This window comes from Equus asinus, chromosome 4 (genome assembly GCF_041296235.1).
Source record: "Equus asinus isolate D_3611 breed Donkey chromosome 4, EquAss-T2T_v2, whole genome shotgun sequence".
Taxonomy (NCBI): domain Eukaryota; kingdom Metazoa; phylum Chordata; class Mammalia; order Perissodactyla; family Equidae; genus Equus; species Equus asinus.
This window is the reverse complement of record NC_091793.1, coordinates 106,089,190-106,101,602: the sequence shown is the minus strand read 5'-3', so window position 1 is coordinate 106,101,602 and position 12,413 is coordinate 106,089,190. Positions and strand designations below refer to the sequence as shown.

At 35.9% G+C, this 12,413-nt stretch overlaps 1 protein-coding gene across 4 annotated transcripts in view; it reads left to right on the top strand.

Annotated features, from left to right (window-relative positions):
* SCN1A (sodium voltage-gated channel alpha subunit 1) overlaps positions 1–12,413 on the top strand; it is a 149,897-nt gene that overhangs the window by 59,689 nt on the left and 77,795 nt on the right. For 2 of the 4 annotated variants that reach the window (XM_044768769.2, XM_070508039.1), the window contains exon 2: positions 5,847–6,159. In XM_044768769.2, coding sequence (XP_044624704.1) covers positions 5,896–6,159 — 264 coding nt within the window. In that variant the 5' untranslated portion in view covers positions 5,847–5,895. Of the gene's footprint in view, positions 1–5,846; positions 6,160–12,413 lie in introns of those variants that run through there. The other 2 variants (XM_070508041.1, XM_070508040.1) reach the window with 2 other exon arrangements.

Genomic DNA, 12,413 nt, shown 5'->3' with positions numbered 1-12,413 from the left:
GAAAGCTTTCACTTCCCTAAAAATCTTCCATGCTCTGCCTATCCATCCTTCCCTGCTCTAACCTCTGGCAACCACTGATTTTTTTACTGTCTCATAGTTTTGCCTCTTCCAGAATGTCATCTAGCTGGAATCATACAGTATGTGGCCTTTTAAGATTGGCTTCTTCCACTTAGTAATATGCATTTACGTTTCCCCCATATTGTTTCATGGCTTGACAGCTCATTTTGTTTAGTGCTAAATAATATTCCTTTGTCTGGATGTACCACCATTTATTTATCCATTCACCCAGTGAAGTACATCTTGGTTGCTTCCAAATTTTGGAAATTATGAATAAAACTGCTGTAAACATGTGCAGGTTTTTATGTAGACATAGATTTCAGTTCATTTGGGTAAATACCAAGGAGAGCACTTGCTGGATCATATACCAAGAATAAGTTTTGTTTTGTAAGAAATTGTCAAACTATCTTGCAAAGTGGCTGTACTATTTGCCATTCCAAATAGCGAAGAATGAGCGTTCTTCTTGCTCCACATCCTTACTAGCATCTTTTGTTGTCAATGTTCTGGATTTTGGCCATTCGAATAGGTGTGTAGTGGTATCATTATTGTTTTAATTTGCATATCCCTGATGACATATGATGTGGAGTTTTTATATGCTTATTTGCCACCTGTATATCTTCTTGTATGAGATGTCTGTTAAAGTCTTTGGCCCATTTTTTAATCAACTTGTTTGTTTTCTTATTGTTGAGTTTTAAGAGTTCTTTGTATATTTTGTATAACAGTCTTTCAACTGCTTTGCAAATATTTTCTCCTCATCTGAGTCTTGTCTTTTCATTCTCTTGATGCTGTATTTCATAGGGGAAAAGGTTTTAATTTTAATTTAGTCCAGCTTATCGATTATTTCTTTCATGAATTATGCTTTTTTGTGTTTATCTAAAATGTCATTGCCAAACCAAAGGTCATCTCAATTTTCTCCTAGGTTATCTTCTAGGAGTTTTATAGTTTTGCATTTTACATTTAGTTTTGTGATTCATTTTGAGTTAATTTTTGTGAAAAGTGCAAGGTCTGTGCCTAGATTCAGTTTTTTGCGTATTGATGTCCAGTTGTTCTAGAATCATTTGTTGGAAATAACTATCTGCTCCATTGCATTGCCTTTGCTCAGATATCAAAGATCAGTTGACTGTGTTTGTGTGGGTCTATTTCTGGGCTCTCTGTTCTGTTCTGTTGATCTGTTTCTCTATTCTTTTGCCAATATCACACTGTCTTGATTACTGTAGGTTTATAGGAAGTCTGGAAGTCAGGTACTGTCAGTCATCCAACTTATTTTCTTTTCCTTCAACATTTTGTTGGCTCTTCTGGGTCTTTTGCCTCTTTAGGCAAACTTTAGAATCAGTTTGTTGATATCCATAAAATAATTTGTTTGGATTTTGATTGAGATTGCATTGATCGACAGATCAATAGACCAACAGAGATCAAGATGGGAAAAACTGACATCTTGATAAAATTGAGTCTTCCTATCCAAGAGCAGGGAATATCTTCATTTATTTAGTTATTCTTTGATTTCTTTTATCAGTTTTGTAGTTTTCCTCATATAGACCTTATGCATAATTTGTTGGATTTATACTTAAATATTTCAGTTTTGGGGGTGCTTATGAAAATGGTTTTGCATTTTTAATTTCAAATTCCACTTGTTCATTGTGGGTATATAGGAGAGTGATGGACTTTTGTATATTAATTTTGTATCCTATAACTTTGCTGTAATTGCTTATTAGTTCCAGGAGTATTTTTGTTAATTCGTTTGGATTTTCTACACAGACAGTTATGTCATCGTGAACAAAGACAATTTTATTTCTTCTTTCTCAATTTGTATACCGTTTATTTCCTTTTCTTGTCTTATTGCATTAGCTAGGACTTCAGTGCAATGTTGGAAGGGAATGGTGAGAGGTAAAATCCTTACCTTGTTTCTAATCTTAATGGAAAAGCTTCTAGCTTATTCCACTGTTTTAAAAAATGCATGCTGTTCTTCTAAAGGAAATCTATTGAGTTTTTTATGTTACTTTTGAACCCAGACCCCCTAATTCCCCTTCCACTTGTAGGAATTTTTCAGATGTTTCTATTGAGCTTTCTAGGCATATAATCATATAATATGCAAATAATTGTAATTTTACTTCATTCTTCTTATTAAATAATGTAATTATTTGTCACATTTAATTGGATTGGTTTGTACCTCCAGAAAATTGTTAAATAATAGTGTTGATTTTTTCTTGTCTTTAATGAAAATATATATAGGATTACTTAGTAAAGTTTGTTGCTGACTTTATGGTTCATATAAATAAATGTGTATATTTATATTTTTAACATACTATAGAGGTAGCATTGTGTGTCAGTGGTGAAAAGTTAGCTCAATCAATAATTAATTTTGGAACAACTGGAAAAAAATGGATCTCTAACTCACTCCATGTAGAAAAAAAATTCCAAATAGATCAAAGATTTAAATTTATAAAATTAAACCATAAAAATGCTAAAAATGCAAGAAGAAAATGTGCTAAATGATATCCAGGGACCTGGATGCTTTCCTAAGCCTGACATAATATCTAGAAGCCAAAGAACAGTTAGAGTTAGATCATCACATTAGTATTTTAAAATTTTTAGTTAAAAAATTTTTAACCTGTAGCGCAAAAACACCTTAATGTTAAAAAAAATTACTTTTTTTAAAAGACCCCACATCCAAAATTAAATGGTTTGTGTAGTAAAAAGGTACTATAGGAGGCAAGCCCCATGGCCGAATGGTCAAGTTTGCATGCTCCTCTTCAGCGGCCTAGAGTTTCACCAGTTTGGATCCCGGCCGCGGACGTGGCACAGCTCATCAAGCCATGCTGAGGCGGCATCCCACATGCACAACCAGAAGGACCTACAACTAGAATATACAACTATGTACTGGGGGGCTTTGGGGAGAAAAAGGAAAAATAAAATCTTTTAAAAAATAAATAAATAAAAAATTAAAAGGTACTATAAATTAAAAAGGAAAAGAAATGAAAACATGAACTGTTATTTAAATAGGCAGATACAGAAAAGAAAATAAAAGATAGCTCTTAAACGTGAAAAAAGTTCAGCTCTCTCATAGAAAGAGAAATGCAAATTCAAACTGTAATATGACCCCATTTTTACCCCAATCAGATTCGAAATATTGAAAATATGAGAACACATTATGTGATAAGGATGTAGATGAACAGGCACGGTGTTATGTTGCCGTCAGCAGGATCACTTGGTGCACGTTTCACAGAGAGGAATTTTGCAATAATATCATTAAATGATTAAAGATTCACTTTTTGTCCAGCCGAGTCTACCCTTAGAAACTGATGCCATAAATATATCCACATATATGTGAAAGTATGTTAATTAAAATATTTTAGTAGCACCTTTATTTATAGTAGCAAAAGATTGGAAACAACTTGAACAACTATCACTGGGAAATTGATTCAATGAATTATAGCACGTAAAACAATGGAAAACCATGTAGCCAATAAAAAGAAAGAGTTGAATCTATAAAAACTGATAAGGAAACTAATTTTTTTTCACATAAAAAATGAAGGATGCAGAACAGTTTGTTTAGTAATATACTGTGTGTATGTGTTTTTAAATTGAAAATGTGTGTGATTGGCATGTACCTATTACATACCTGGAAAAATATATGGAGTCAGATAACAGTGGCTACCTTTGGGAATGGGAATTAAGTGCTGGAGAAGAGGTTGAAAGGGAGAATTTACACTGTATTTTCTTTTAAAGATTTTGTTTTTTTTCCTCTTTCTCCCCAAAGCCCCCCGGTACATAGTTGTATATTCTTCGCTGTGGGTCCTTCTAGTTGTGGCATGTGGGACGCTGCCTCAGCGTACTTTGATGAGCAGTGCCATGTCCGCGCCTAGGATCCGAACCAACGAAACACTGGGCCGCCTGCAGCGGAGCGCGCGACCTTAACCACTCGGCCACGGGGCCAGCCCCTGTATTTTCTTTTAAATGTTTTGCATTTATATCATTTATACATATTTTCTATAAAAAACATGAATTAGTTAAAAATAAAAAGCCATACGTAATCTATGTCATAATACTTCCCTTATGAGAAAATGCACCATATTTATTATCCCTAAACTTCTATTTCCAAATAAATAAATGCCAATATTTTCCTGATGCCTTATGGAAGAAATAGAGTTTTAAGGCAAAACATTCCTTTTCCATTGATTTAGATTTATTGATTTAACTTTCCTGTTCTTCCAGGCCCTAAACTGATTGCAGGTAGATTGTAAGAACTTCTGAAAGTTTCGTTAGTTCACTTAATAGATAGAGGGTACACATTTAGTCTTGAATCCACTCTTGTTTCTGGTTACCTACTGAAAAATATGGTCATAAACCTCACCGCCATGGGAACCTCCTTCAGTGAAATTTGAGGTCCCTATAGGACTCCTCACAAAATAGTTATGGCTGCAATCTTATTATTGCAGTTCGTATACACCAAAGCTGCAATTAACTGTATCATTGCTTGCTGATCTTAATGAGTTAATGCAATGTCCAAATGAAACTTGTGGCCAAGCAGTAGTTTAGGCTCTGGGAAGTTTTGGCTCAGTAATATCTGTGAAATTTGAGCTTTTATTAAATACTCTTTAGAACAGTACATTTGGGATTTGGCCTCTGGCATCAGATCAGGTCTGACTCTGATATAGGGAGCTGAGAGTTTGCCTCAGGTCCTCATAATATGTTTAGCACTATAGGACTATAGAATCAGCAAGAATGTCATTCTTGCTTTAGCAAAGAAAAACACTTCAGTTCCTATTGAGCTTATGGCACCTCGTCTTCTTTCTGATCATTTTTTCCCGAAATAGGGGAATCCTGTTGTCTCCTGCACCTACAGCTATCTATCTTTTCCCACCTGTGCCCAAGTCTAGTAATCTCTTTCCAGCCGAGTCTTTCTCTCATTCTTAGTCATATAAATGGCATTTGTCAAACCTTGGACCATCTCATTCTGTATGTGCTCAAGATAGCCAACCTTAGCATGGCTGATGACGTGAGCAGGTCACAGTTGCAGTTGTCTCAATCTCAGAATAGATGAAGACTCCATCAGGACAGCAGGAACTATTTGATTGGGCATCAAGGCTGGCTGCAGCAAACTGTTCTCACCAGTTTGGTCAGGAGCCACCTGTCAGGACTAAAGGGTTGGATTTTATATCCTCTCAGAGACAACTCCCTTTCCACTTCATCCTGTTGATGAACTAACCATTGCCTCTACGGGGCTAAATCCTTATCTTCTGGGTGGCTCACAGGGTGAACAGCCCGTTAGGGACATGGTGGTATTTAGTCTAATGTACTCTAATTAAGGCTATACTTGAACTACTTTCTTAAGTTATGGCACAGTTCCTTACTGGCAAAGCACAAGAATTACTAAACATGGGACACTTAACAAAACCAGAGATAGAAAATACGTCTGTTAAGCCAAACTTATAGAAGCAGAAAGCAGAATGATGGTTGCCAGGGGCCGAGGGAGGCGGAAATGGGGAGTCACCATTCAACGGGTATGAAGTTTCAGTTATGCAAGATGAACAAGTTCCAGAGATCTGCTGTACAACTTCGTACTTATAATACTGTCTTGCGCATTTAAACATTTATTAAAAAGGCAGGTCTCGTGTCAAATGTTCTTACCTCAAAAAAAATTTATATCTAGTAATTACATTTCAGTTTAATTAGAAACAAAATTTCAATCCTTTAGTTCATATTTCATGACAAGAGTTTATAGATATTAAGATCTTCCCTTAATCTCCTTAAAATACCAGCATTCTTTTATTCTTTTTTTTTTTTTTTAGGACTTTCATATGCAGAGTAAATGGTAATTAAAATGTGCAGGATGACAAGATGGAGCAAACAGTGCTTGTACCACCAGGACCTGACAGCTTCAACTTCTTCACCAGAGAATCTCTTGCGGCTATTGAAAGACGCATTGCAGAAGAAAAGGCTAAGAATCCCAAACCAGACAAGAAAGATGATGATGAAAATGGCCCAAAGCCAAATAGTGACTTGGAAGCTGGAAAGAACCTTCCGTTTATTTATGGAGACATCCCTCCAGAGATGGTGTCAGAACCGCTGGAGGACCTGGACCCGTACTATATCAATAAAAAAGTGAGTGTTTTTTATCAGGCTTATTTTACTGCTAATTGCCTACTGCATACCTTGTACTGTTATAGCACCAACATATGCTGAATTGGCACAAAAGTCTTGAGTATCCTTCCGTTCAAGAAGTAAAACACATTTCCTTGTGTTTTATGCATATATAAGAAACGCTAATTGATTATATCGTAACAGATGGTGCTGTCCTACATGTGCCAAGACAGATAAGTTGTAGGCAGCTAATTTACCAAATTTAAAAAATCAGAGATTTTATTTACCATACGGTTTTATGTGTTTTCTGCACTTGAAAATCCTGAAATTATCACAAGTTATAAAGACTTCAAAAATATTACTGTTCCTTTATCATGGAACAAAATTTGACGCCACAGGGTTTTCAATTTCTATGCCATGTTATATATAATAAATCAATTTCCTGAAGAAACTTTTTTCCACTTGGAAAAGAACATTCTTGTATAAACTACAATTTTAAAAATTATTCAGTCTTTTGATGAAAATATATTAACATTGCCAAGAATTAACAAAAATGTAGTATTCTGAAGAACCCATAAATGATATCTGAATGACTGCATTTTCTATGTCCATACTTGAAATGAATACCTTGTATGAAGCAGCCAACTTTTCATTATGACCATAATTTCATCAAACCAAGAAGAAAAACAAAGAAAAAGATAAAATCAAAAAGATTATTGTATTTATTTTAGATTAAATTTATGACTAGTTAATTTGCAACATTTTATCATCTTTTCACCTGACACAATACATTTGTGAACTCTTGGTGGAAGGGTAAGGCACAAAGATTGTAATTAAGCAAATGAAATTTTTTAGCTGGACATGGACCTTAAAATACGCCCCCCCACCCCCGATTTTGAGAGTTGCTGGCACAGTTCTGCATCAAATTAGTCCTCTTTAAATGTATAAGTTTGGCAATTGTAATATGTAGATTTTATAAATCGCTTCTCAGTGACTACTACAGTTTCAGAGGTAAAACCTCACTATATTCAGGTTTTTTTAACTTTTCAGGATATAGACAGTTTAAGTGTAACACACTTTCCCTTTTTAAAAACTGGTTTGCCTATTTTACAGTAAGGGAAGAGATAAAGAATCATTTTCCATAGATTTCATTATCTTTTATTAACTTTGCTTTTTAACATAATATTGTTAAATCTTAATAGGTAAGAGATTATCCATTTCATAACTGCCACTTAAATTATGAGAAAAGTTACACTTTAGCATTAAATCAGTCCTTTAGAAGTTAATTTAATATGATATCTGAAGAGCTAAAGCCTAAATTAAGTAAACAATGAAGGGTTTCTTTGTATAAGGAAAGTAAAAATGCAGGTAATCCAATTATTCAAGCGTTTTAACTTATTTAAAATTACTTCATTTTTGAAGTAATGACTCTGATGTGTTCGAGACAGAAATTCATTCACATCATAGAATTTGCTACTTTATTCATAGCCATTGGGCATATCCAGTCTGTTCAGAGCTGCTCTTATCAGGGGTTAGTGGGCTCCATCCTCAGCAGGTCTTTTCTTACCCCCCAGACATCCAACCTCCAGTTTTCCAATAGTAAGCACCATCTAAAAATTATTATAGTCACCCAGAGTCTACCCCTTCATCAAACAGGGCCGAAGTTTAGCATGTCAGCTCATATGCTGTGTCCTTATTAGTAGAACGATAAATGAATACTTTGAGAAAGACCAAACTAATGCATGTTGACAAGGGCAGCAATTCTTCTTGTGGAAACCAGATTATCCAATCAATCTTTTCCTTTAAATTGAAGAGTTTCAGACTGATAAAGCTTGTTATCTTGAGGGGATGTCCCCAAACAAAATGGTCCATGATTGATTTATAATGAATCATCTATAACAAAGGATATAAAGACAGATGGAAATCAAAATTATGCAAATTCTCTCAAATAGTTAAGAGAAAGCTCTTAGAAACTGAAGGTGAAAGACCAACTCTGAAGGAATGACTAGTCAGCCAGATTCTTGGGCTGAAGTAACCCTTATAAACTTTGTTAAGTTCACATTCAAACTTGCCGTTAGCATTTTCCATCCTTATCTTCAAATGCACATTGTGTGAGGAGGGAAAACATTTTGCCATTCTGGAACAAATCACAGTGTGCAAGTAGAACAACTTGCTAAGAGAAATATCGTTATCAGGAAGGAGTTTTCCCCAAGGTCAGGCACATCCATTGCTTTCACACTGAGCTGACATCAAGTAAGCCTTCAAATGTAAGCCATTCAACAGCAAAACAAATGAAACTTTTTGCAGAACTGCAATGCTTAAAAACTAACATGGCAAGCTTAGGATGCATAATTGAGCTAGATATTTGAAATTTCCCTCTTTTACATTTTCACGTTTTAAAATTTTCTACAGTTGCCTCTACACTGTTTTCTAGTCTCAAATTTTCTTTCATAATTGGATTATTTCAATATTGAGGAATAGTCTTAAATTCTGAATTAGTTTGCTCTGATTAAAGTTAGAATGTGGGCTGGCCCGGTGGCATAGTGGTTAAGTTCACGTGCACTGCTTCGGCAGCCCGGGGTTCACAGGTTCGGATCCCAGGCACGGACTTACACACCACAGCTCATCAAACCATGCTGTGGTGACATCTGACACACAAAACAGAGGAAGATTGCCACAGACGTTAGCTCAGGGCAAATCTTCCCCACCAAAACAAACAAACAAACAAGAAATAAAGTTGGAATGCTTAGAAAAATAATAGCCTTTTAAAAATAATGAATATTTCTTTTGATATTTGATGACCAATTTTATTTTAGTGACTTGCATATCTGAGATTGGCAGGGTGATCTTCATTAAAACAATGCAGTACGCACACAGTGGTCCTGTCGTAGATAAAGGGTCTAATGGTGGAAGTGTCACTGAGGAAAATAGCTTCTTAGGATAAGATTTCTCACTATTATTGGTAGTGGGGATGTGGATTTTATTGCCTGGATGAATTGGAATATGCAAACATCAGTCAGGTCAGTGATTTCTCTAAGGTTTAACTCAAGTACAATAATTAATATGTCATTTGTATCTATATAGAAGATCTCTGATTTCTTTTTTTAATAATATATAGAATAAACAAAACAAGCCTACGATAAAAATGGTTGAAAAATCTATTTTTATGCTATATTTTAGATTAAAGTACAGTGGTATACATAAAAGGAATTCATGTGTAAGGAATAGAAGTGACATGAACCACACCGAAGTTCTCTGGGATCTCCTACAAAGACAATGTCAGTGAGCTTAAGGAAATGTCACTGCTGAGAGTTTATTTTCAGATGGCGTATGCCCACATAGTTTGTTCTTCTTTGCCCCAGTTTAAAATTTACAAATTATGTAATGTTCAAAAATTCTCCTAAAATTGTTAAAGTAGTTTAATCCATGGTCAGTGATATTGTAGTAGTAACTGAAGAAATAGTCGCAACCATCTCATGAACATTCCTGGTGCACGGAAACATTTTCAGACTCTCAGATATTTTAAGCCTTCAGAAGTCCAAGGTAAAAACTAAGGAATGAAATAACAGTGCTTTCAGAATAGAGTCACAGAATTTTCTCTACCATGTTAGCCCTGGTCTTGTGGTCTTCAGAACATGATTCCAGGTTAGGTTCCTTTTGTTTGTTTATTTACTTTAGCTGTGTGCCAAGGCACATTTTATCCTGTGAACACACCTTTTTTTCCTTATGAGTTTTTTTTTCACAGTTTCCTTTCATAGCTTGGGTTGATTTTGCACCATTTGGCTGTACGTTCAAATTCTTCACCCACTCTTTAGTACAGAAAACTTCTCCCTTCTCATGTTCTTCTTAAAATTACAGATGACTCATTAGTACCATGAAAGGAAATATCTTTTTTGACAGTGTAACAGTGTACTGGAAATAGAATGAGGTATTTTGGATCTATAGTGAAAATGGATGTTTGTTAATTATGGAATGTAGAAATGTATCCATTTAAAAATGTTCTCTTTCTTTGATTGCCCCATGGACCATTTAAAAACAACTTGTTCTCCCTTTTTGTCAGCTTTTCTAAAAACGATGCATAATCCCTCTTTATGAGGGCTGCGTGAAGGGTCATACATGAACTTGGGATTTCAAGTCCGTGCCTGGTCTGTCATTGCTGCCGAAGTTTGTAGTTGTTATATTGGGTAACGAGAGTTATTTGTTTTGTTTTTAATTGGGCTTAGGAAGTTTTCTTGCAAAAGTAATTTAATAGAAAATCAAAAAAGTAGATGATAAATGAAAGTTTGTGATTCCATGAATTGTTATATGAATACTCCCCAATTTACAATTTTTCTTTGCATATTATTAGCTCCTCTAGAATTACCAGTCACCCAGGATCTCCCTTACATCCAAGGCGTTATAGTTGACTTCCAAATCTTTCTCCTCCCCACCTCTTATTTCTTCCTTATGCACCTTTCTTTTTTATCACCTTCCCATCTCTGTCTCAGAAACAATCCCAAGATAATGATGATGGTAGTAAAATAATGGTTGGCATTTATTAAGGGCCTGCTGTATTAGTAAGAGACCCTTTGACTGAAAGTGACCAAAACCCAACAGAAACTAGCTTTTGAAAATAAACAAACTAATTAATTAATTACTTAATGTATCTGCGAGGTGAAAATATGTTTTCTGCACATGAAGTCTTAGAGGAATGATATCAAACAGGAAAATTCCAATGTGAAAGTTGGCCCTTCTTTCAAATATACAAGTGTTCATACGTGCATATATTTGAGAACCAGACAGACACACATTTTTAATATTTTAATTCTTATATTTCTGTGGCACTTTGGAATTCATCAAGGGCATTCACGTCTTTTATTTCACTTCACCCTCAAAACAACCCTGAGGTTAGTATTGTCATAATCTTCTCCATTCAGATACAGAAATCGACATGGAGTAATTAGCTCCAAGTTCTCACACAGCAAGTCTGCATTAAAGCTGGGCCTCAAATTAGTCCTTTCCAGTCAATGAAAAATCAACTGAGCATATAATAGTGTACCACACCCATGGTGTGGGAAAACAGAGAGGACTGAGAAATATTCGACCCCAGCTTTTATCATTTCACCTGTGGTCATAGTTTCTCATCTCTGTCTGAGACAGAGGCAGAGGCATCCACAAGCCTGGCTCGTAAGAGCCCAGCTAAGCACCTCCTATGGGGTCATCTTCTGCGCTGGCCCCACGCCTACTGTCCCACCCAGCTAAAGCCTGGGGACAAGCAATGTTAGACTCTTCTCTAAGGACAAATTCTTCTTTGCATGAGCTTAAAGAAGAGATAAAAAGAAAAAAAACCTGATTGTAAAGCATCAAGCCCATGGACATATTTTGTTTGACTCATGAAATATTGTTTAAAATTTTGAGTTAGTTTCTGAGATTTATAAATCAGGAGATTACACACACGCACATGCATCACCATGCATATTTAGGATTTCTCTTACAGTATCAAATTTGGCATCACTGATTCGCATACCAAAAATTGTTAGGTGCCTTGCACCGAGCTCTGTGGGCATTTTGGTTTATGATCTCCGGCTTAAAGACCACAAGTGGAATTAGGTGAAGGCTGTGTATTAGAGTTTGGTGGGTCACAAACAGGCAAGTGCCACAAGTTCTTGTTTAGGCTGATTATCCCCAGAGTAAAGGGAAGATAGAATGAGACTGGTAGAGAGAACCGTTTTTAAATAGTGCATTGCTCACTTCAGAGTCAGGTAGAGAACTTGTGGAGAAAACCTTCCATCCCCCAGTAAGCCAGAAAAAGGAGGAAATCTTGGCCTGAATCCACAGGTTATAATAGATAGGCAGGGAAGTAGGTGTGACCAGTTAGAGAGCCCAAAGAAAAAAAATAGAATTAGTTGCCATGGAATTGGCCTGGAATGAGAAAAGTCCCCAGAGATATGTACTAAAAGGAATCTCTTGACTTTCTATGCAGTTCTTCATACCCAAGCCTCTGAAATACCTCTCCTCCTACCACACAGCTTCCATTCTGCCTCTTCCTGCTGGAACTTCCTCTCAAGGAGGCAGCTGAGAGCTGGAAGAAGGTGATCCCACTTGGGGCAGAAGATAGAGCCAGGGAATTTCCCTAGTTCAAATGCCACGGCAACATCCAGGGGAGAGAAGTGTACCTTGCAGCCCACCTTAGAACTCTATTACCATTTTCAGAGTCACATTTCACAGTGATAAAGTTCCACAGTACCATTAATACGGAATTTTATTTCATTAGGAGTTACATAGGCTTTGGGGTC